Below are 21,096 nucleotides of genomic sequence, written 5' to 3' on the forward strand. Positions count from 1 at the left end.
TGTTAATTTAGGGTAATTGTGGCATAAACATTACACTGGGTGGTGGCCTGATAGTTTATCAAGTATCCATGTATGCCTATATTGACTGTATTGATTATGTTTTGTTTTATAATACATGGGTTATTTTGCTGTACGGTATCTCTGACACTCAAACTGCTTTACATGTAAACAGACGGAATGAAAGATTAGCACTGGATATAAAGTCATGTTGTGCTTATCACTACACTACAGTGCGTAAAGTATAACAGCCCATTTAGTACACGGTCTGCATCACTTTATTTAGTGGCGCAGCAAAGATGAGTCAGGGCACTCAGTGTTTAGACCTTTTCTTATGGCCTACATCATCTGCAGCTTCTAGAATCATAACTATTTTTGCAATGTGGAGCACCGATTGGAGACAGTTGACTGAATCTTCTCACCAAAGTTTTAATCTGTAGCCGGAAACTTCTGCACCACCAACGGGCTGAAGTTGGAGCTGCGTTTTCCAGATATGAGGCATCTGTGGATCAAGTCCAAGAAGGAGGTCATCCGGCAGGTCACATGACACAGCCTGTTCAAATCTTCAGAGCAACAATTTTAGTCTTCATGTCAAAAAAATAGTCCCAGTCTGTTCAGGCCTTGAACGCTTCAGGACTTTATCCCACCTAACAGGTGCAAACAAACACTTTTTAATGATTTGTTAACCTAGTTCAAAGACCCCACATACCTATCACTGCAGCGCGCTTCCACCTGAGCATGCCCAGCTGTGTGGGTGGTGCAGAGAGGAGAACAATCATCTATCAGACTCTCGTATCCCAACCCGCATGGAGGTACGTGAAACTACATAAACTTTAATTTGCTTAACAGTGGATGGTGTGCGAGGCTGGTAAATCACCCACGACCAGGAAGGAAAATGCTGACCACAGCTCAAGGCGTAAAAATAAATGTAACCACTTCAAGGGGCGCTTGCGTGACACTGTTAAAACTCATGTTGGTGTAATTTCCTGTGTGCGGCTCTGGTGCAGCTTTATGAAGTCTGAAGAAATGACTCGTATGACATCACTTGAAAAACAGATCTTGCTTTGTGGCAGCTGATCCTGAACTGTGGAGCCTTTGTGTGCTCAAGGTGCATTAATTCCACTCCACACAAAATCAAAAGCAGCGAGGTCTGTGCAGACGGCTGCAGTTTACTGTGACAAAGAAGCGGCTCATTTAAGAAGACCTGACCCGAGTTGTAATAACTGTTTAATGCAGGAATGGCTCCGCGAGACTGTAAAATTATACCCACCTCTGGGAGTTTTAGCCATCTTAAAGCAAAATGTTAAACACACACACTCCGGCCACTTTATTAGGTACACCTGTTCACCTAGTGGTTAATGCAAATATCAAATCAGCCGAGTCAGCTTTTAAACACGCAGATATAATCAAGACGACCTGCTGAAGCTCAAAATGAGCATCAAAATGAGCAAGAAAGGGGATTTAAGTGATACTGAACAGGGCTGGTTGTTGGTGTGAGGATTTCAAAGACTGCTGATCTGCTGGGATTGTCCCACACAACCATCTCTGGGGATTACAGATAACGATCCAAATAAGAGCAAATATCCAGCGAGCGGCAGTTTGATGCTAAAGATCAGAGGCTGGCCCGACGGCTTGGAGCTTATAGGAGTGCAGAAGATCATCTCTGAACATGTTAAACCCTGAAGCAGCTGAGCTACACCAGCAGGAGACCACACCAGGTGGTCTGTACCCAGTACTAGCAACATGTACCTAATGTAATGCCGTGATGTGCAGTATTTCTAGTTTCATGTTACTACATATTGTCTGTGCTGAAGGTCCAAGTCAACCTATGAACCTGATTTGGAGCAGACTAACTCCTGGAGAGTTTATAAACGTCCTACAGATTTATTTTAATAACGCTTGTTTATCACCAGCTTCTGTTTGCAGCGTAAAAGAAAATCGTTCTAATTGTGCGTGATGGAAGCACAGAGCAGCGCACGTTACAAGCATCATGTACTGTATTTTCATGTTAATACTAATAAACATTACAGCTCATTCAGTCAAAGTCACCATGCACTCTGTTACACATCAGAACATCTTCCTCATAATCCAGACGAACTAACATCATCATACATCATCATCATCAGCAGTCAGAGAGGAACATTAGTATTACATCTCATACAAAGTTGGCCGGAGCTGTGCTTCAGCAGACTTTTCTAATAATGGGACCGAGTGATTTTAGAGGAGGGGAAGTTCAAGGACACGCGGTGGCACCGCTCTTGGATCGTGGCTGGGTTTGTGTGGGTTTCCGTGGAGAAAGTGGCGTGTGCTGCTCCCGTTCCCTTTGCTGCGTGAATGCAATGACTTCCTATTTGGTGTGTGTTGTGCGGCGGGTAAAACATGAAGGCGAACAGAGAATGCTGTGTGTGTGCAACAGTCACAATGTGCAGGTTTAGGTCCTTGTTTTCCACGACAAACACATCCCTCCCTCTGCGAGCACCGTTCCATCATCGTGACATGAGAATGAGCTTTTTAACAAGTCAATGTACAACATCAAGGCACTAGCTAACGTTTCAGCGAGCGGGTTTCACTCACTGGGAGAACTAAGAAATGAAAAGTGCGACTGAAACCTGCAATATTTTCTTGAATTAGCACAAATTTAAAAAAAAAATCATTATGAGGCTGCGGGAGGAAACTGCCTCTGGTCCCACTGAAGTAATCAACAGTGAGGACAACATATTAAAAAGATTGAAAAGGTGCTTGGCAACATGTGGTCCAGTCCTTTTGACTAACGACACGTTAGTTCCCTCAGACAGCAGCAGCTGCAGTTTGTGCGAGCTGGGTTCATGCATGTGGAGCCGCAGCAGCTGCGCCTGCGTCGCGTCTCTCCTTTCCTTTACACACATCAAGTTCCAGCCTGTCCGAGCGCTCTGCTGCGTCGAATCCGAGAGCGTTTGAATTCCTTTTGTTTGTCTGCTTGCGGGTCGCCGTCCTTAATCCTCTTCACCGTTCCAGTCGCTTGTGCTCCTCCCCGCTCAGACTTCATCATCCATGTACGGGATGTCCGGGTCAGAAAACCGTCTGTGGACGTTTGAGACTTTCGTGTCGCTGTGCTGGAGCTGAGGAGTGGGCGCAGCCGTGGAGACGGAAGAAGAGGAAGAGGCGGCTGAAGGAGGACAGGAAGAAAAACGCAGCAGCAAGTCGCACTCTGACCCGTCGAGGTAAAGGGACTGGGTGCTGTCTTTACGGCGGCCGGGCTGCTCTCGTCTCTTGACCGAGAAGGCGGGCGCTCGGCTTCCGGGAGGGGCGTGAGACCGAGGTGGACTCGAGGTTGGCGCCTGGGAGCAGACTCCCTGCGGGAGTTTAACCGTGTTTGGGATGATGGGGTTGCGACGCTGAAGCGGATGCCTGAAGGAGGCGTTGGAGGATTCAGAAGTTGAAGAAGTGCAGCTGGCCAAAGAAGAGGTGGAGCTAGCAGGGGTGAGGGTCGACACAGAGATGCGTCCACCGGGGACTTTAGGCCTCTGGGTCAGATCTGAAGGTTTGGGAAGACAAAGCGGTTTGGATCTCCTCAGCTGATGAGCACCGCGTCCTGGAAGAGAAGAGGAAGGATGAGGAATATTTAACCAAGAGGCTCACAGCAGAGTGAAAGGCAAATGGAAGATCATGCAACCATGTTAGGCAAGAAGAAAAATCAAAAAATGCACCCAGTGAGTTACAATTACAAGCATCTGATCTGATGTGGACGCCAAATGTTCAGCAAATCAACTTTGGGTGAAACGTGAGCATGCAGCCGTGCCACACATGCATTTACATGCACACAAACACACAAAAACACGGTTGCCGTTCCTCCGACCTGCTTTGCTACAGAGCAGACGTCACCGCCCACCTTCACCATCACTGGTCCAGACCTGTGCCACAAAAGACAGGAAGGGCCCCGCCCAGCAGGCCCCGCGGTCTGGTCAGAAACCCGCAGGAGACAGAAACAGGTAGGAAGTCCAGACTGTACCTTACTACTGACCTTCAGGCTCCGAGCTGTGAGCCGAGCGCTGCTGCTCGTCCAAGAGGCTCTCAGAGCTCAGCGAGGCTTCGGAGTCGAGATTCTCCTGGTCTGAACCAGGCTGCTCCATCTCTGGCAGGCGACAGGCAAGATCCTCTCTGAAGGTGAGATGAAGAGGAAATCACATGCATTAGGAACTGGACGATGAAGACAGCACACCCGAGGAACTGAAAAGTGCTGAGAGCGCAATCTTACTTCTCCTGTTTGATGGACTTGATACGCTCCATCAGGTTCTTCTCGGCCTCCGTGTCCGAATCCAGAGGCTCGTTCTCGGGGACCACGCTCAGATCAGTGCTGACCTTCTCGTGCATCTGCACAAGACAGAGGATCACACCTTCACCCAAACTGAAAACGTCCACAGTATAACAAACGCTAAAGAAACAGGCACACATGACTTTAACCCAAACCTGAAACTGAACCAAAAGGTGTTAGTGAGGTCGAGAGAAAGGCAGGGTGATGGGGAGGTTTTCATGCACCTGCATATGAATTCTTACAGAAAGTATTCAAAGAGATCCAAGTGAATGCACACTTTTACTCTTTTCACCAAAATGTGCTGCCGAGTGATTGCTCTGTAGACAACACCACCTTCACAGCTCTGTGGCCTTCTTTCCTCTTAAGGTTGAACAAATCAGTCACAAAACAGCTGTTCGTAGGTAGTAACAGTCCTTCAAACCCAGAACCACGGTGTGCTCTCACATCACAAGCAGGGCACAAACCAGTTAACAGCAACATGCAGTCTATTCCCAGTTAGTATGGAAGAATAAACAGTATTAAGGAAAGAAAAACCCCAAACACACACACGACAGCCAAAGTTTGACCCACATCTTACATGCCATGCACAGGCGCCTCGACATGGCAAACCACTACAAACTACAACTACAAGGTCGACTCTACCAGGAGAAATCGATGATACGTACCACCGCTCCTTTGTAAGGAGCTGGTAGCCTGAGCGGTAAACGCCAGTAGTGCTAAAGAGAGACAAGGAACATTGGACACGTTACGCACGGAAGCTAAAGATATCAGATTCTGACAGTGGGGTCGACTTTATTGCGTGACCTTCATCCAGCTTCTTAGTGTCGACTTAATTTGTCTAAATGGACAAGGACGCGGACAGAGGCGAGCGGCGCTCTCTTCCTCACCGTGTTCTGCCTCTTGAGCTTCAGCTGGTTAACGGCTAGAGCCTCGGCGTACTCCAGCTGCTCGATTTCCTCCATCTTCTCGTTGTAGCGCCGGATCTGCTCGTTGATGAGCATCTCCACACATCTGCAAACAAAAGAGCGATCAGGACCCACACTCCTTCCAGCCTTTGGGAGGTTTTGGACCGATTAGACGGCTCACGGGAGGGGCTCATGTGATTGGTGGGGCTTCTTTCTACTATGTTAGCGGCTTAACATTACAATACAAAGCATCTTGAGGATTGGTTCTATATAAAATAAACTGACTTAACCGAATAAATTAAAATGTAAATATTTCCTCTTTCAGAGTCCAAGTGAACACAAAGACCCCACACCCACCCAATTCAACCCTCGTATTACATTCATGAGATTTCTTGGCGGTCTTACGTGGTTGTCTTGGCAACGTCTTTCATGCTGAGCAGTGGGTCTGCGCTGTCCGGGCAGCGGAGGATGCACGGTGCAAACACTATGGCCAGCGAGTTGGGAGACATGCGGTTGTGAGCCTCTTCTTTGCACACCCTGCAGGAGAATCACACACTGCTGTAAATGATCACCTCGCCGTTTAACTGAATACACGCATAACAAATAAGACAGGACGCAATGAGCCATCTCAGCGCAGGAGAAGTGATCGGAATCAAACAAATGAGGATCCCTGCCTGACGAGGTGGAAGACGAGCCTCTCCAAGGTGTTGTAATTTGCAGTCGGGAGCTCGTCCAGCACTTTATAGATGGCATGAAGCTGCTCCTGCTTCTCTGGAAGGTCTGACGAGAGGAAAATGCAACAAAAATCAATTCTTCAAAAACAGACAAAAATGCAAAGACACGAGCGCACTAGTGAGAAACGTCCTCCTCACCGACTGCATGCAGGAAGTCGTTGTAATGTGTGAAGGTCATCAGTGGGTCTGGCAGCTCCCTCAGCCACTGCTTTACCAAGCCTGTCACTGTGTGGATGGGATAGTCTTCGAGGCAGGCCGAGTTGGGGTCTAAACACAAAGTCGTCGTCAGCTCAGCGATGTCGTTTTAGGAGTCAGAAAAAGCAGAAACCAAGTTGATGTCTGACCTGTGTCCAGTTTCTGGTGAAGCTCTTTCATCCGGTTGGCAGAGCCCGATTTGCGATAGATGCCCTCCGTGTAGAGGCCGTGCATCTCCACGTGCTCCAGCATCATTTCCAGCACCATCGGTACCGGATTCTTTTCATTGAGCAGGTGACACACACGCACCCCGAAGTGCTGCCCGGTAAACTCGTCATCATTCTGTGGAGTCACCAGACGGCAGCGGTCAGTCGGACCTCGCCATGATCCACCCGCAACATCCGAATCACACATTTTTCACTACAAACTTCACTGCGCTGTTATATATAAAAACATGTTCCCAAATATTATTGAACACGTGGAAGCGTGCTTCCCAGGCAGCTGCTTCCTCCCGAAGGGCCGCTTTCATTAACTTTATTTAACGTTTTCAAACACTGCGTGTCTATGATCAAAGATAAAAATGCAGCCGACGCAGACAGTGCAAAAACGCTTCTTAAAAAGACCAGCAGAAAAAAAATTACTAGATTAGAAAATTGTATTTTTTATTCAAAGCTAGTGGGACAGGGGCTGGATTAGAAAACTTTTTATGCACAGTGTTTATAACCAATCACTAACCCAGCCCTGTATTTTATTTAATGCACATCAGACTGTATATAAAAGATGGATACCACTGCAAATCGAAGCCAATGTTCTTAAAACTGCATTCTCTCCAATGGCCAGTAGAGGGCAACGCTGATGGTAACAAACCTCAGCTGGAGAGAAAAATGACTCGACTTTAGTTCAGTAAACGTCTCGTGATGAGTTCATGGTCCCAAACATGAGTTTCAAACTTCTTCATGATGATAGGAAATTATGGTTACATTTAAAAGCAAAGTGAGGTTTGATTCTGGGCGTGGCTACTTTGTGGCTATGACATGAAAGGGAGTGACCTTTCGTAGTCTTCCTGACCTCTCCGTGCAGGTTAGACTACACACCACCTTTAAACATACATTTACACACAATGTCAACTAGCACATCATTTTTATTATCTTTGTGTTTTTTAAATTAAGTTAACAGGAACAGGAGGTAATTTGAAGTAGATGAGAATCATTTAAAACACTGGATTAACTCGTTTACAGTATTCTACAAACTTTAAGCACTTCGCCTTCCTCTCATCCACGACTTCAAATCACGGATTAACCAGATGTGAATGTTAGCAGACGGTGGGAGGAGGAGAACCACTGCACCGACATGCTGCAGGAGTGTGCAGGTCTAACCTTTGGTGGGCAAATGCAAACCAGCCATCCTTTACTTACAGTCTATGATGAAAACCCACCTTTTTGGCAGAGAAGGTGGAGCAGTCGGTGTTTATCTTGGAGATGCACTTCTTGTGGCACACCATTTTACAATCTGTGAGAAAAGATTAAGAATTGAACTCAGTCGAAGCTGAACTTGAGTCTTTTACAGCATGCTGTGCTGAAAACGCTTCGTCGGGCTCACTCACTGCTGCACATGTAGGCCTTCTCCATGCCCCAGATGTAGGAAGTACACTGGTCACATGACTGCATAATGTTGACCTGATAGTTACTGAAAATGTGATCCAGCAGATTTTCCACCTGAAAAGACAACCAATCAATTAAAGACAAAATCATTACTGTGATAAAAGACGTCAAACGCTGCATCACTTACACTTTTGTCTTTCTTCCTCCTCTTCTTTCTCGCTTTGGCGGGCTGACGACAGACAGGCACAAATCACAGGTGTGAACACTGTTTTTCTTATTCGCAGTGACGAAGCTGAACAAGTCGAGTTGCTTTGTTTTTACCTTTGCAGGTTCAGCCTCCTCCTTCTTCATCTCTCCTCTGATGAAACCATCCAGCACCGACTGGAACAGGTTCACCACCAGTTGGACTTCTTCCTTCCTTTTGCTCCCTGCCAGGTGCATCACTTTGTTCTGGTAGCCTGACATTAGACCTTTGTAGCCGATGGTGGGTTTCTGTTAGGAGACGGGAGGGAAAACGAGGAAGAAGAGACGATGGTGAGGGTGAACGTTGATCGTGTGATGAAGCTGCTTTGATGGCAGCTCAGAGACTTACAGGAAGAGAATACATGGCTTTGATGTTCTCTCTGAACTGCATGGTGGCTGTCACAAAGATGTTTTCCGTCTCTGACAGCGTCTTGCTCCTGGAGCGGAAATCGTTCACCTGCAGAGGAATAAAACCCTTTAGAAACGTGCGAATCTCATTTCCTACATCGAGTCCGTCATCTTGTCGCCTTTCGCTCACCTGGTTGCCCAGAAACTCGTCGAGGTGCCGCAGCTCGTTGGCGTTGGTGATTTCTCGATCCAGCGAGGCGTTCCACTGTTCAGAGACTCGTGTGGCTCGGCTGATTTTAATGCTGGGATTTCTGCCTATAGCTTTGCCGCCGCGGTCACCGGATTGAGATCGGGGCGCGTGTCCGGATATCGGGGCTGAAAGAGAGAACGCGTCCCGAGTCGTTAAGGCCAGAAACTACAGCAGGTGAGCCAAGCAGCTTCAGCTACTCCTCTTGTGCGATTTACCTTCCCATGCGGTCGACTTCTCGTTGAGAGTCTGAGCGAAGGTCAGCTCCCCGTTGTCTGGAGTCTGGGCATCTTTGCCTTTTTTAAAGATTTTGCTGAAGAAACCGCTGGGCCTGCGATCCACAGAAGCAAAACACATAAGAACGACCACACACTTGTTCACGTCACAGACACGCCTGACATTCATTCGTTTCTTTTTATGCAACCAGAACATGTGTTTGCACTCCATCAGCAGCTGTGGTACCTCTCAGGTGTGGATGCGACTGAGTGGGCAGAATCCTGGTACCCGGCAGCCTCCTGCTGTCTCTTTCTCACGGAGCCTCCCTTTGAAACATCACCAGAGCTGTCAGTCAGGGAAAGCTGTTCAGCAGAGAATATCCAGTTACTTACACGACATCAGAGCGCAGATGTTCCCACAAACTGACAAACGTTTCTCTATAACGGTCACTTTACATTGAATCGACGGAAAATACCTCTTTGATGGAAGCGCCGGCATCAGAGCCGGGAGACAAGCTGTCGATCGACGAGAATGTTTCATTCCTGAAACGCAGACAGAAGAGGAAGATCGATTAAAGAAAAGCCGAACTGAACCAACTGTTGTAAAGTAGCTTCAGCCAGCAGACTGAGACGTACAGCTTTTTGGTCTGTTCTCTGCTTTGAGGTGGAGAAGGGCTGATGTTCTCAGAGAGCTCCCCGTTACTCCTCCTCCCCCTCCACTTTTCCGGCTTCTCCTTTATCGCCCCAGGCCGACGCTGCAGATTTACCGCGCCGACATTCTCGCTGAGGCCGTTTCTCTCCGACAAAGAGTCGGCGGGCGCCAGAGGTAATGAAGACGGACGGACAGGACCGGCGGAGGGAGGAGAACTTTTTGCCTCCTTCTTCGCTCCCTTGTCTTCCTTCACTTTCCAGTTCACAAAGGTGTACTGGTCCAGCTCCTTGCTGTCTGAGCGCTCTTTTAGCTTCGATGTCTCCTGGTTTTTGCTCTTCGGCGTGGTCGTGGGATCCTTGTTGGTGGATGAAGACGAGGCGACTCGCTCGGACTCTCTGCGGCTGTGTTCCAGCCCTCTTTGCCTCCTCTGCTCCCTCTTCTCCTGGCTCCTGGTCGACAGGCCCCTGTTAACAGTCGAAGATTGTGGTCTCTTTTGTTCAGCGTTTGGAGGTGTGGAGGTTGTGCTAGCTTCTTTATCCTCGCCCTCAGCTGGAGATGTGGGCGTAAGTGCACTGGAGATGAGCCTATCAGAGGGCAGATCAGCCTTTGACTCTTCTAGTGTTTGGCTCTCCAGATCCTCCTCCTCCTCATCCAGCTGGGGTCCAGCCTCAGCTTGGTTACCGCAAGCTTCCGAATGCATTGCCTCACGCTCCAGCTCTTTGCCACGTTCTTCCTCTGAATTTGAACTTCTATTAACATCTTCACCCTCCTCTTCCTCCTCTAAACCCCGTGCATTGAGGTTTTTATCCAGCATCTCCTCAGTGACCAGCTCTATATCCGAGTCCTCTCTCGTTTGAGGTTCCTCTGCAAGTCGTTGCTCCTTTGCTTTCCTGGCTGCCTCTTCTGCCCTTCTCCTTGCTGCTTCTTCTTCTTCCATTCTTCGCCTTTGCTCCTCTTCTGCTTTTCTTCTTGCCTCTTCCTCCTCTTCCCTTCGCATCCTCTCTTCTTCTGCAGCCCTCCTCCGAGCCTCTTCTTCCTCCTCCTCCTCTTTCTTCCGTTTCTCCTCACGGATTGAATGGCACCTGAAATGCACAGCAGATAATGCGACACCAGACTGTCAGCGTCACCTCTCACGCAGCAGATTACACAGGCAGCCCTGCCGAGTGTGTTTTCTACCTTCTGCGTGCAGAGTGTCCTCTGACCAGGGCCTGGATTTTGGTAGCGCCTCTTCTTTGCTTGGCGTACGCCGATCTCTGTCTGTGGCCTCTCCACACCGCCTGGATCAGAGTTGCCGCCTGCCGTCTTTGCTCCTCTCTGCGGTACCGACGCCATGAACGCTGAGAGAGAGGGCGACGGTGAAAACAATCAGCACCGTTCTTAAAATACCTCCCAGAGTTTGGAATCGGGTCTGCGTTTACCTGGATCGTGACGGCCGCCTGCCTCATTTCTAGAAACTCTTTCCTCTGCAGGTGAGCTCTGACCCAGCGCTGAAGGAAGATGATCTTGCGCATTACGTCCTTGTGCAGCACGTCCTGCAGCTGCTGTCGCTCGAGCTCTTTCAAGAACACCTGAAAGGACAAAACACACCAGGGTGGCATCACGAATGTGGATGCTGGTGTCTGCAGGACCACGTTTATAGGAGCGTAACAGGTTGTACCTTTGTTTTGCCTATCTGGTATGTGGTCGGGTTGAGGCCCATCTTCTTCTCAAGCAGCGCTGAGATGTCCTCTTTGCAGGCAGTCGCGTTCTTTGGCAGCAAAACCCTGAACTGCTCCATGAAGTCCTGCAGGAACAGAAAAGCATATGAATACAGCAGGTGGAGCAGTTTCCACTTCTGTTTTTCACGTGTGCCCTGACGCAGACCAGAATATTAACATCTAATCAACATGAAAATATGAACTCCGTGCCTGAAGTGAATTTCCCAAAGGAAGGGCACGTTTGCAATACCTGGAATGTGTACTTGGCTCCGTAGCCGGACCTCCTGATGCGAACGGTCTCCAGCATACCCGTGTATCGCAGCTGCTGCAGCACCAAGGCTTCATCCAGATGCATCTCCTTCTGCTCAGTTTGACATAAATACCCACGATCATCATTTACAAAGTGGTAACAATGTGACGAGTTCTTGTTATTAAAAGCACCAAGAATTTACGCTGTTATTGCATTTAAAAAGAAAGAAAACATCAACGACTAAAGAATCACGCTTACCTTCTCAGCATTGGAGCGGATACACCGAATGAAGAAAGGCTCGGCTCTGTTTAGAGTCTCTAAGAGTTTGGTCAGAGAAGTCTGAGGACAACAAAAACAGCGGTTTGCCGAAGCTTCGCGGAGGCGATTGTTTGCAAGCACAATGTGCAGATAAGGTTACAGGTAAAGTTACCTGGAACTGGGCACTGATGCTGGGAGGCTTCTTCTTCTTGTGCAGGTGGAGCAGAGACTTGGTAGTGCGATCCTGCAACGTCAGGCTCACGATGAACTTTAGAGATCGAGAATCCAGCAAACTCTGCAGAGCAACAAATGGAAGATGAATTCCTTTGCTTGCAATCTTCAAACTGAGGAAGAGCACAATCTCAGGCTTATCTGCCTTTACACTTTACCTTTGGGATGGGTTGCCTTATTTTGATGCCCTTGTTTTTCCTGCAAAAAGTGAAGAAACAAACTTTGAGTCTGACGGACAGAAGTGCTGAACGCCTGACGACTTAATGAGGAAGCGGATGATGTACGTGAAGGCCAGGTTAGTATGGATGGGTGACTCCTTCATGCGCAGACAGCGATGAACATTAGGCTTGGACCTGAATCGGATGAATGACGAGCGCGAGAAGCAAGACTGATGAGAAGGTGAGTGACGAGGGAAGGACGACAGACAGAGGAAGAGGATGTATGCTGCAGGAGACGGGATGTAACTCTACACAATGAGCCCAGCAGAGGCTCGCACTCAGACGTACTCGCTCTTTCATCACTGCATAAAAACAAAACCCTAAACTTCAAATCCTCGCCGCTGCTTCTGCTGTAAAATGTAACATGCTGCAAGGCTGCTGGGCCATTACGTCACAAGATGCTCTGAAGGACCTTGCATGCCAACAGTCTGGAAATTCATGCAGCAGCAAACAAAAGTATTCATGGCGTTTCAGCCTTCAAGAAACCTCGGCACCTACACACCAGAGCTAACAATATGAAAATGCAATAATGAATATTTTATTTGATCAAATCACATCAGACTGGAATCATCTGGCTTTAAATGTGACCGCGGAAACTAGTCACTGCTGGAAATATCGACTCCAGCTCCAAACACGTGTGATCTACTTTATTATTTAAATAAAGTTTAACATGAGCATGGTCTGCCTGAGCTGCACTGATCTGAGCAGGAGCTGATGCCAGGTCTGTCTGCAGACTCACTGAAGGACGTGTCGCGGGAAGCGGAGGCGACCCCAGGACTGCAGCAGTTTGCGAGGGTCCTCACCATCCAGCTGCAAGTTCTTAATGGAGCTGATGATCTCTGCATGCATGTTTCTGATCACACCGCACGCACACGCACAATCGGCGTAAACAGGGGGGAGGGAGGGGAAGCAGGAGAGGTGGGGGGGAACAGAGAAGGGGCAAAGAAGGAGGGAAAGAAAAGAAGTAAAGCGGGGTGTGACAAAACATCTCTGTTAGGAAAACAAACCACCAAAAACACACACTCAGGAGAAACGTCAGCTTTCACACTGTGAAGAATGACCCACAAAACCTTTAGTGTTCATGTAGAAGGAAACCACAACACACAGACACACAACCAGGAAGCTATGAAGCCCTATAAGAGCAAAAAAAGGACACAGAGGTCGGGAGATACAGGGTCGGGCACGCACACACATGCACGCACGCACACACACAGACACACACACACACGCACGCACGCACACACACGCATGCACACACAGACACACACGCACACACATGCACGCACACAGACAGACACACACACGCACGCACGCGCACACACACAGACACGCACACATACACACACCCACACCCACAGACACACACGCGCACGCACACAGACATGCACAGACACACCCACCCACACACACACACACACACATGCACAGACACACACACACACACACACACTGTGGTGAGTTCACATGCAGAGCTGCTGTTCCCTCTGTCTCCATGCTGCGGCTGTTACTGGCTGTGTGGCTGCTGGACGTCCTCTGGTACTTCAACAGAGGCCGGTGAGGTTAATGGCACACGGGGCTTTTCCGTGCCTCAGATCTAGTCCATGCATTACTTTTGCAGTACTTACCACGACTGGACACGAGAACAGGAGGTCAGGCAGTGAAGGAACAACAATTAATGTGCCAGTGAAACATAACCTCTGCAGCTCACTGCTGCAGATCTGGAAAGCGTCGGGCGATTGAATATTGGTGAAAACTGAATTTAGGGTGTTTTTGAAACATAATTTCAGACCTGCAGGCAGGAGGCAGAGGTCTCAGCAGACCAAAAATATCTGTTATGGTTTTGTTCCAGTCTCTGAAAGCTCTCAGTCGTCTTTGTGTGCGAGAGCAGGGCTGTCGGCACCTGCACCAGTGTCTGCGAGCGCTTCCTGATGCAAGTAATCCAGGTGGCTAATCAGAGCGACCAGCTCAAACACTGTCCTGCGCTCTACAGCAAGAATAATAAATACGAGGAAGAGGGATTATTGCAGCTGGGGGTTTACAGTGAGGGAAGAGGAAGCACGACTCTGCTGAGCTCAGTTCGGCTGCTGTGCTGGGCTGACTCCATATTTAAGGGAGCAGACATTTTAGCATGTAACGTATCCGAGTGCTGTGGTTGGACAGCTCGGATGATCGCTTTGTTTGTAAACGAGAGCAAACTCAGAAAACGGCACAAAACAAAACGCAGTTCCTTCCTGTTTGGCCTCGTGCTCTCTGGTGTCTCGCGTCTCTCACCTGGCCAAACAAATTCACTTACTTCTTACTGTCAAAGCTAGCAAAGATGTCTTCAAAGGCCTCTAGAGGGCGCTCCTCTGAGTGATCAAAGTAGAAATCGAGCATAGAAGCTCGTCTGTGGAGGGGAAACGGAGAGGAGAGAACCGCACACACAGAGGATATGGGTGACGGAGGTAAAGTGAAGGAGGATTTATCTTTAGCGGCGCTGGTGAGAGATGCGTCTGTGCCAGTGCTGAGGATTCAATTCAAATTAGACAGTAACAAAGCAGAAAGGATCAATGTGGAGGTCCAGATCTTTCACCTCCAACAGGAAGCTGGTGTGTGTGTGTGGCAGCTTCATGAAGGGTGAACATTATGTTGATCCTGTTTAAAACAATCAGTCTGTGCTTCGTGACAATAACACCGTTATTAGCTGCCACGTCCACAGGCACAGATTTCCTCCAGAAGAGCCTGAAGGTTAAAAAACCAGCCCGAGCACGACACCCAGACGGCGAGTTTCATAGTTTCGTGTTGAATGACGTTACTTACTTGTACATTCTTTCTATTGCGGTATTGCACCGCTGAAGCTCTCCTAAAGGAGTTCTGGTGACTGGACGGATAACACCTGACACCCCGAACAAACACAAGAGAGAAAAATCATTATTAACATCGGGAAAGCCGTTCGATTTCAAAGTTTCTGGCAGGAAAAAGGTGTTATCAAAGTCACATGACTCTTTTTTTGTGTGTTTAGTATATTTAATCTTGATAATGCAAATAAAAAGGCAGCAAATCAGACTTGTGGGAACAGTTTTAGAGGAACTTTAGCCTCAACTCTGCAGGCTGCATTACTTCTATGTGCACAATGACGGAGCAGAGACACTGCAGCAGTGAAAGTCATCAGATCGCTCACTTTCACTGAAACCAATGCAGTCTTTTATAATTATCAGCTTAACAATTAATTCATCTGCAGAATTCAGATTATTTTGCAGACGATTCATTTCAGTTATTAAGATTAATCATGTGCTAAATAATTAATCTGGCACTTAGGAAGTCTTCACACTAATAACACACCTGCAGTTTTTGCTGCCCAGGTGCGACCGGCCTCGTTGAAAGCAGCGAGGCCCCTGATCGTAGCTCTCAGGATGCCCCATCGAAACATGGCCACCGGGTCCATGCCTATGAGCTGCCGCACGTACGCTCTGTCGCTGCTCCGCAGCAGCGCCACAATGTCCGGGCGCATGTGGTCTGTGTTCTTCTCCCGGAAATCCTGGTGAGGTGAGAGGCAGTTACGAGTGAGACACAAACCCTCGCACTCAAACCGAGGTCCAATCGTCCTTTTGTCTCCACTCCCTACCTTGATGTGATATTTTACTTTCCCAGCAAAGTGCTGGATGACGAAGGCGGGCTCCATGACCGGCGTGGGGACAAAGTATTTGTTGCACTGGTGCTGCTGCTTGAATTTGGCTAATAAAGTCTCATCTGTGGCATGTGGAAAGCTGGGTCACAGAGAAGAAGGAACGATGAGAGAAGCACAGATTAAGGAAAAAAGAAAATCAGGATAAATCGACGTCGATTAAAATAAACTTTTCTTACTTGCTCTCCTCATCCAGGAGGTAGAGCAGGCCAGTGGGTTTCTTGCTGATGAGATGGATGCAGCCCACGTTGTCTATGTAGTCGATGTTGTGCCAGGTGATGCCCTCTGCTTGGTACTCCTCCTGGATGCGACAGGACAGAGCATTAAGAGGTTAAACGTGTCACCGCTGCTCTTTTAACCCAAATATCCGGATTTTTAGTCTCAAAAAGAAACAAACTGCACCATCGTGTGACTGCAAAGTTATGTTTGACTACAAAAATGCAATATTATTACAATAACTTGATTTATAAACCAGCACGAACTCCCACATAACGGTTCTCCTCCGCGGAGATCGGGTAATGTTTGGATGAGTCATCCTTCACACGCTCGTTATCATAAACAGAGATTCGTTCGTCTGAGGCGCTCGAAGGCAAACCTCCTGACAGTGCAGCGTCCACTGCACGTCTCACCTGCTCCAGATTGAAGATGTGATGGTTGAAGTAATACTGCAGCTGCTCGTTTGCATAGTTGATGCAAAACTGCTCGAAGCTGTTTGTCTCAAAGTCCTCGAAGCCAAAAATGTCCAGGACACCGATGGATAAGCACTGGAAAACAACCAGAACGCCAAGTGAACGCCAGCGCCAAGCGAACAAAGGGAGGCGACCTAACTGGACTTTTCATGTCTTTGCACTTTCTGATGTGTGTGTTTCTTACTGGAACAGACTCCTCCATGTCTTTCTTATTGAGCAGTGCGTGATTGATGCGCAGGACAATCCAGTCAAATAAGGCGCTGTACAGAGATTTGGCCATAGAGTCTCGTGCTGTGATGGCCTGATAGGAGATAAAAGAGGGGGCGATGCACAGAGCGTTAGAGGCAGAAAAACCCAGAACACACCAACAGGAAGAGGAAATCCAAAGCACGGATAAAGAGGAAGTAGACGCTAATGAGAGACTGCACTGATGCTCCTGAGCCCACCTCAGAGTGTCTGTAGGGCAGGATCAGCTTGTCGTTGACCGTCACCGTCTTCCTCTTAGTCAGCGCCTCCACCAGCAGCTCCTCTTTAACCTGAGTGACATCAGCAGTTTAACAGTGGCAGCCGCACACACCTACACAAACTGAAGCACGGAGTCACAAACACACATTCACGTTACCTTTAGTAGGTCAGAGAGGGTTGCCAGGACCTCTGGTGGGCCCACGTCCAAGCCTTCATCTCGGCCCGTTGCCTTCTTCGTGTAGGTCACGTTGCCAAGGTACAGGATGGCGGAGAGCACAGAAAAGATCCTGCGACACAATAATAACAATGACACACTTTAGAAAGAAGACAAACATGAGACACGTGTGGTGCTGGTCTTCAGCCCGAGCGTCCCTTTGAGCTGTGAACTGAATAGAGCCATTGTAGTAGCTGCACGCCGTCTCTAATAAACTGGCTGATTGGCTCATTAGCTGCAGAGACTGCCAGGCTCTGAAAAGTATCTTTGTTGTAATCTGGGGCTGGTAATGTGACTCAGTGCTCACACTAAAATAACTCGTGTTTACAGGACTGAAGGCAAAGATGCTTCTGCGTGGAACAGCGAGGCTTTCACTTCACTTACTGTTTCTTGGTGGCGGGAAGGAAGCCGACCATTTCCATCGCCTGCTGCAGCCGTTCAAAATCGTGACGCAAATCTTCCTCATCTTCAATCTTAAAATTTTGCTGCGAGGAACAAGAACGAGGCAGTTATCGAGTGTTTGGAGATGGAAATAAAAAGGTGAAGCGCAAAACGGACACACGGGTGAAGGACGGAGGCGTGTGAAAAGCAGGTGGAGGAGAGGGGAATAACAACGAGAGAGAACAAAGAGCGGCTCATTAACATGCAGGACACACGGACTGCAGCTTGGCTGCATTCATGAATATATCAGGTCACTCAAAGGGAAGCACAGTGTGACTGTAGTGCAGGGGTCGGCCACCTTTCTGATGACGAGTGGCGTCTAAAACTCCCTCAGACGTCACTGCGCCATAGCAACCGTGGCATTAGCAATACATGTAATAACGCTCTATATCAGTGGTTGTGTTTGTGTGTATTTCCGTGGTGCTGATGCTGAGCAGACAGATCGCTGATGCGTTTGAAGTGTAAAAACTGCCAGATAGCAACGCCTCTGTCACCGGTAGGCGGAGTGATTTTTAGCCAATTACAAGCTGAATCTGGTAGTTGGGGTTGTTAGCTAAGATAGCGTCATTAAGAAGCGGCACAACTAATGTGTCTACGCGAGCTAATCTGCGATGTGCACCGCTGGCCCGGCCATTTATTTCTGATGCACCTTCTCAGATTAACTCACTGCGTGTCGTGCCATCAGTTAACCCTTCGCGTGCCAGCTGTGGCACGAGTGCCCGGGGTGGCCGACCCCTGCTGTAAAGGCCACGCCCATGACCAGGTTCAAAGGTTAAAAATCAACAGGAAAGTTATTTGGTGGGCCGAAAACAGAAGACTGAAATTAAATGGAGAAAATAGTTTAGATAGGAAAGCTCGCTGATTCCTGATCTATCAAAAGAGACGTCACACTTTATCTGAAAATGCTTCATTTTAGGTATAAATGAGCTCGTCAGCCGTCCTGATGAGTGTAACTCAAATCTGATTACTTAATACTTAAGAAACATTTCCATTGCTGGTGGAAAAAACCAAAACGTGAGCCTGCCATGAAACATTAAAAGGATGCAGGCAGCTTCCTAAATAAAACCTGCTTTAAATGTTATCTTAGCTAAAGCCCAGCTGCAGATCGAGCAGATGCTGGGGCCAAAACACCAGACGAATATTTTAAATAAATAAATCTTGTTCATTTCCATATTTATCACATTTGTCACAGGAGGCCCTGGAGGAGGGCGACTGAGGCCCCTGTAGCGCCGGAGCAGCGACTCTGTACCTGCTTGAGGTAGAAATAGTCTTCAGGCGGCAGCAACTTGAACTCCTTTCGTTCTTCCTCTGAAGCGCCCAGCAGCAGGTAGTAAAACACGTGATAGTTCCTGGAAAAGGAAAAGAAACATGAACTTTACACCAAGTTATTACTGAGGGAAAAAGTTCCCTTCATTTTTATACCATTGCTGTTCATTAGTAGATGTACGAGCTTATGGCCACAAACAGACTGAGTCAACACACTTTATAAAGTCTGAAGCTCGGTGCTGTTTACAGTAGTTTTCCACTGGTGCTATCAGCGAGCAGGTAGCTTTGTTGTATGAGCACACGGGAGTAATGAGTTTCCACACTTATCACTAAGAAACAATAACACCACCCAGCAGACGCACCGTCAACTGCAACTATGTGATTAACGGCGCACACGGAGCGGGCGGCAGTGGGCGGGGGGTAACGTGACGTAATCGGCAGCAGTAGGTGAACAGATTTTCCAAAACAAGCTGTGAAAACCTCGACAGGAAGCTCGTCTCCCACCTAAAAACAGCTACTGGAGGCTTTTCTACACACAAGAAGCATCAGCTGAGCTCCAGAGCTCAATATTCTGAGTTTAAAGTGTTTTTAAGGACAGATACGCACACCTCCATGTGGCAGACACACATATACACAAAGGATAAACTAGTGTCAGTCCCACTTTTTAGATTTTACTCTTTTAATCTTGTTTCTTTTAAAGATCATCATCAGCATTCAGCAGGAACCACTGATGTTAACGTCAGTTTATCTGTGACAGTCGGCCTCTTCCTTTGACTCAGATAGATCCCACAGAGAAAACAGAATGATGAAGCAGGATTACGTCGCTCTGACTGCGTTTCTCAGTTACCAAAGTGAAATAACTGTTTGCATATTAGTCACACAAGCAGCGACAGACTAGCAGTCTAGTTGGTAGGAAACAGTGCAGTGAGTAACACGAGAGGCAGCGTCAAGGCGACGAGTTGGTTTCAATGTGCAGCAACGAATCTTCTTAACTGTTGGTCAAAACTTGCTTTTTAGTGTTTATTATCTGCAAATAAACACAACTGCAGGTCCTGGGTATATAAGACGACCTGATGAGGGTCAAGACCCCGTCATTCCTCACCTCTCATTCTTCTCCCTAGAGACCAGACGAGACTTCTCCAGGAGGTACTTCTCCACCACTGCCCTGCAAGATGGAGAAAAACACAGTGAGGGGGGGAGGATGAGAAAAAGCAGAAGGAGGAGGATGAATCATCTGATCTAAAAAAAGGTCACTCGGCTGTGTCTGTGTCTCCCAGGTCACTTGTGAAAGTGGGCTGCTAATAAAGACTGAGGGGAGGAGCAGGGGAAGTGAGGGCAGATGGTCAGAACAATCAAAGAAGGAACAAAGCTCTCAGATATGGTTGGACGTGTGTCATCACACAGCAACACGCCGGCCGCAGACAGCTTAGGATTCATGTATTTGACTGAATAGGAGACGGAGGGCAGTGAAAAAGCAGGCTGTGTTTTCACTGCAGTCGACAGATACGCAGCTTTATTTACCTGCTGCACCAGGCCAAGGCCATAAAGTTTGACTTATAAAATCTGATTTAGCAAAGTTGGTTTTTCAGTAGCCAAGCAAAAACAGCACTGACGCCAGTCCTGACACTAAGAATAGAGCTGTGCTGTGAGAAACCGGCTTGCAGCTTCGACTAGAGACAGACAACGTAAAGTTCAAACGCTAGCTTACGTGCTCTGTGACGTCGGGTGTAATCAGTTGTGCCCATCATGACCACAAAAACACCCACAAAATGCTGTTTATCATTATTATTGTAACAAACAAGATCGTCTGACGGGAATCCTGATCACGCTGCCCACAGATACTGAGGTAAGTTGCTCTTGAACCTGTTAGAGGCTCCTGCAAACGTCTGTGAATGTGCACAGGCATGCAGGGGTGTCCAAGCAATACAACAGATGGTGCATCAATAACAATCCCTACTCATTAGCTGATCTGAGAACAGCTGATGTTTGCTGAACGTGAGCTGAAGAAGGTTGAGAGACGGAGAGCATAAAAACATGCAGACTGTCGGTCAGCTCAGAGAGCCGAGGCGAGCAGCAGCTTCCTCTTTGCTGATCCACTCCACTGGAGACGGAGAGACACACAGCCTTTGTCAAGTCTACAGAGCAGAGCTGTGGTGGCCTCCTGAGTCCTTAACCGCCTAGAAGAGTCTACACTAGAAAGAATAATGGTGGTGAAATATGCTGGGCGGTGTGCTTTGAGTAGATATGATATGTCCTGCAAGATCTTTGGTGGGAA

General features: G+C 48.0%; 1 protein-coding gene across 8 annotated transcripts in view; it reads right to left on the reverse strand.

Moving 5' to 3' along the window:
- Nucleotides 1–1,861: 1,861 nt before the first annotated feature.
- Nucleotides 1,862–21,096, reverse strand: part of LOC120747299 (unconventional myosin-IXb) — a 52,757-nt gene continuing 33,522 nt past the window's right edge. The window contains exons 6-45 of one of the 8 annotated variants that reach the window (XM_040053074.1): nucleotides 19,924–19,986; nucleotides 18,805–18,904; nucleotides 17,499–17,599; nucleotides 17,058–17,187; nucleotides 16,882–16,971; nucleotides 16,620–16,736; nucleotides 16,376–16,510; nucleotides 15,926–16,047; nucleotides 15,687–15,828; nucleotides 15,404–15,599; nucleotides 14,882–14,957; nucleotides 14,376–14,468; nucleotides 12,822–12,935; nucleotides 12,023–12,062; nucleotides 11,806–11,928; nucleotides 11,634–11,714; nucleotides 11,376–11,486; nucleotides 11,086–11,211; nucleotides 10,847–10,996; nucleotides 10,605–10,765; nucleotides 9,413–10,510; nucleotides 9,253–9,319; nucleotides 9,024–9,139; nucleotides 8,780–8,892; nucleotides 8,505–8,689; nucleotides 8,316–8,423; nucleotides 8,045–8,215; nucleotides 7,911–7,952; nucleotides 7,726–7,837; nucleotides 7,558–7,631; nucleotides 6,272–6,464; nucleotides 6,066–6,194; nucleotides 5,868–5,973; nucleotides 5,599–5,730; nucleotides 5,176–5,299; nucleotides 4,954–5,004; nucleotides 4,232–4,347; nucleotides 3,998–4,134; nucleotides 3,833–3,887; nucleotides 3,451–3,568 (exon numbers count right to left, since the gene is read on the reverse strand). In XM_040053074.1, coding sequence (XP_039909008.1) covers nucleotides 3,874–3,887; nucleotides 3,998–4,134; nucleotides 4,232–4,347; nucleotides 4,954–5,004; nucleotides 5,176–5,299; nucleotides 5,599–5,730; nucleotides 5,868–5,973; nucleotides 6,066–6,194; nucleotides 6,272–6,464; nucleotides 7,558–7,631; nucleotides 7,726–7,837; nucleotides 7,911–7,952; nucleotides 8,045–8,215; nucleotides 8,316–8,423; nucleotides 8,505–8,689; nucleotides 8,780–8,892; nucleotides 9,024–9,139; nucleotides 9,253–9,319; nucleotides 9,413–10,510; nucleotides 10,605–10,765; nucleotides 10,847–10,996; nucleotides 11,086–11,211; nucleotides 11,376–11,486; nucleotides 11,634–11,714; nucleotides 11,806–11,928; nucleotides 12,023–12,062; nucleotides 12,822–12,935; nucleotides 14,376–14,468; nucleotides 14,882–14,957; nucleotides 15,404–15,599; nucleotides 15,687–15,828; nucleotides 15,926–16,047; nucleotides 16,376–16,510; nucleotides 16,620–16,736; nucleotides 16,882–16,971; nucleotides 17,058–17,187; nucleotides 17,499–17,599; nucleotides 18,805–18,904; nucleotides 19,924–19,986 — 5,359 coding nt within the window. In that variant the 3' untranslated portion in view covers nucleotides 3,451–3,568; nucleotides 3,833–3,873. Of the gene's footprint in view, nucleotides 3,569–3,832; nucleotides 3,888–3,985; nucleotides 4,135–4,231; nucleotides 4,348–4,953; nucleotides 5,005–5,175; nucleotides 5,300–5,598; nucleotides 5,731–5,867; nucleotides 5,974–6,065; nucleotides 6,195–6,271; nucleotides 6,465–7,557; nucleotides 7,632–7,725; nucleotides 7,838–7,910; nucleotides 7,953–8,044; nucleotides 8,216–8,315; nucleotides 8,424–8,504; nucleotides 8,690–8,779; nucleotides 8,893–9,023; nucleotides 9,140–9,252; nucleotides 9,320–9,412; nucleotides 10,511–10,604; nucleotides 10,766–10,846; nucleotides 10,997–11,085; nucleotides 11,212–11,375; nucleotides 11,487–11,633; nucleotides 11,715–11,805; nucleotides 11,929–12,022; nucleotides 12,063–12,821; nucleotides 12,936–14,375; nucleotides 14,469–14,881; nucleotides 14,958–15,403; nucleotides 15,600–15,686; nucleotides 15,829–15,925; nucleotides 16,048–16,375; nucleotides 16,511–16,619; nucleotides 16,737–16,881; nucleotides 16,972–17,057; nucleotides 17,188–17,498; nucleotides 17,600–18,804; nucleotides 18,905–19,923; nucleotides 19,987–21,096 lie in introns of all 8 variants that reach the window. The other 7 variants (XM_040053068.1, XM_040053075.1, XM_040053069.1 and 4 more) reach the window with 7 other exon arrangements.

Source organism: Simochromis diagramma, unplaced genomic scaffold (genome assembly GCF_900408965.1).
Source record: "Simochromis diagramma unplaced genomic scaffold, fSimDia1.1 OVJJ01000419.1, whole genome shotgun sequence".
NCBI classification, from domain to species: Eukaryota; Metazoa; Chordata; class Actinopteri; order Cichliformes; family Cichlidae; genus Simochromis; species Simochromis diagramma.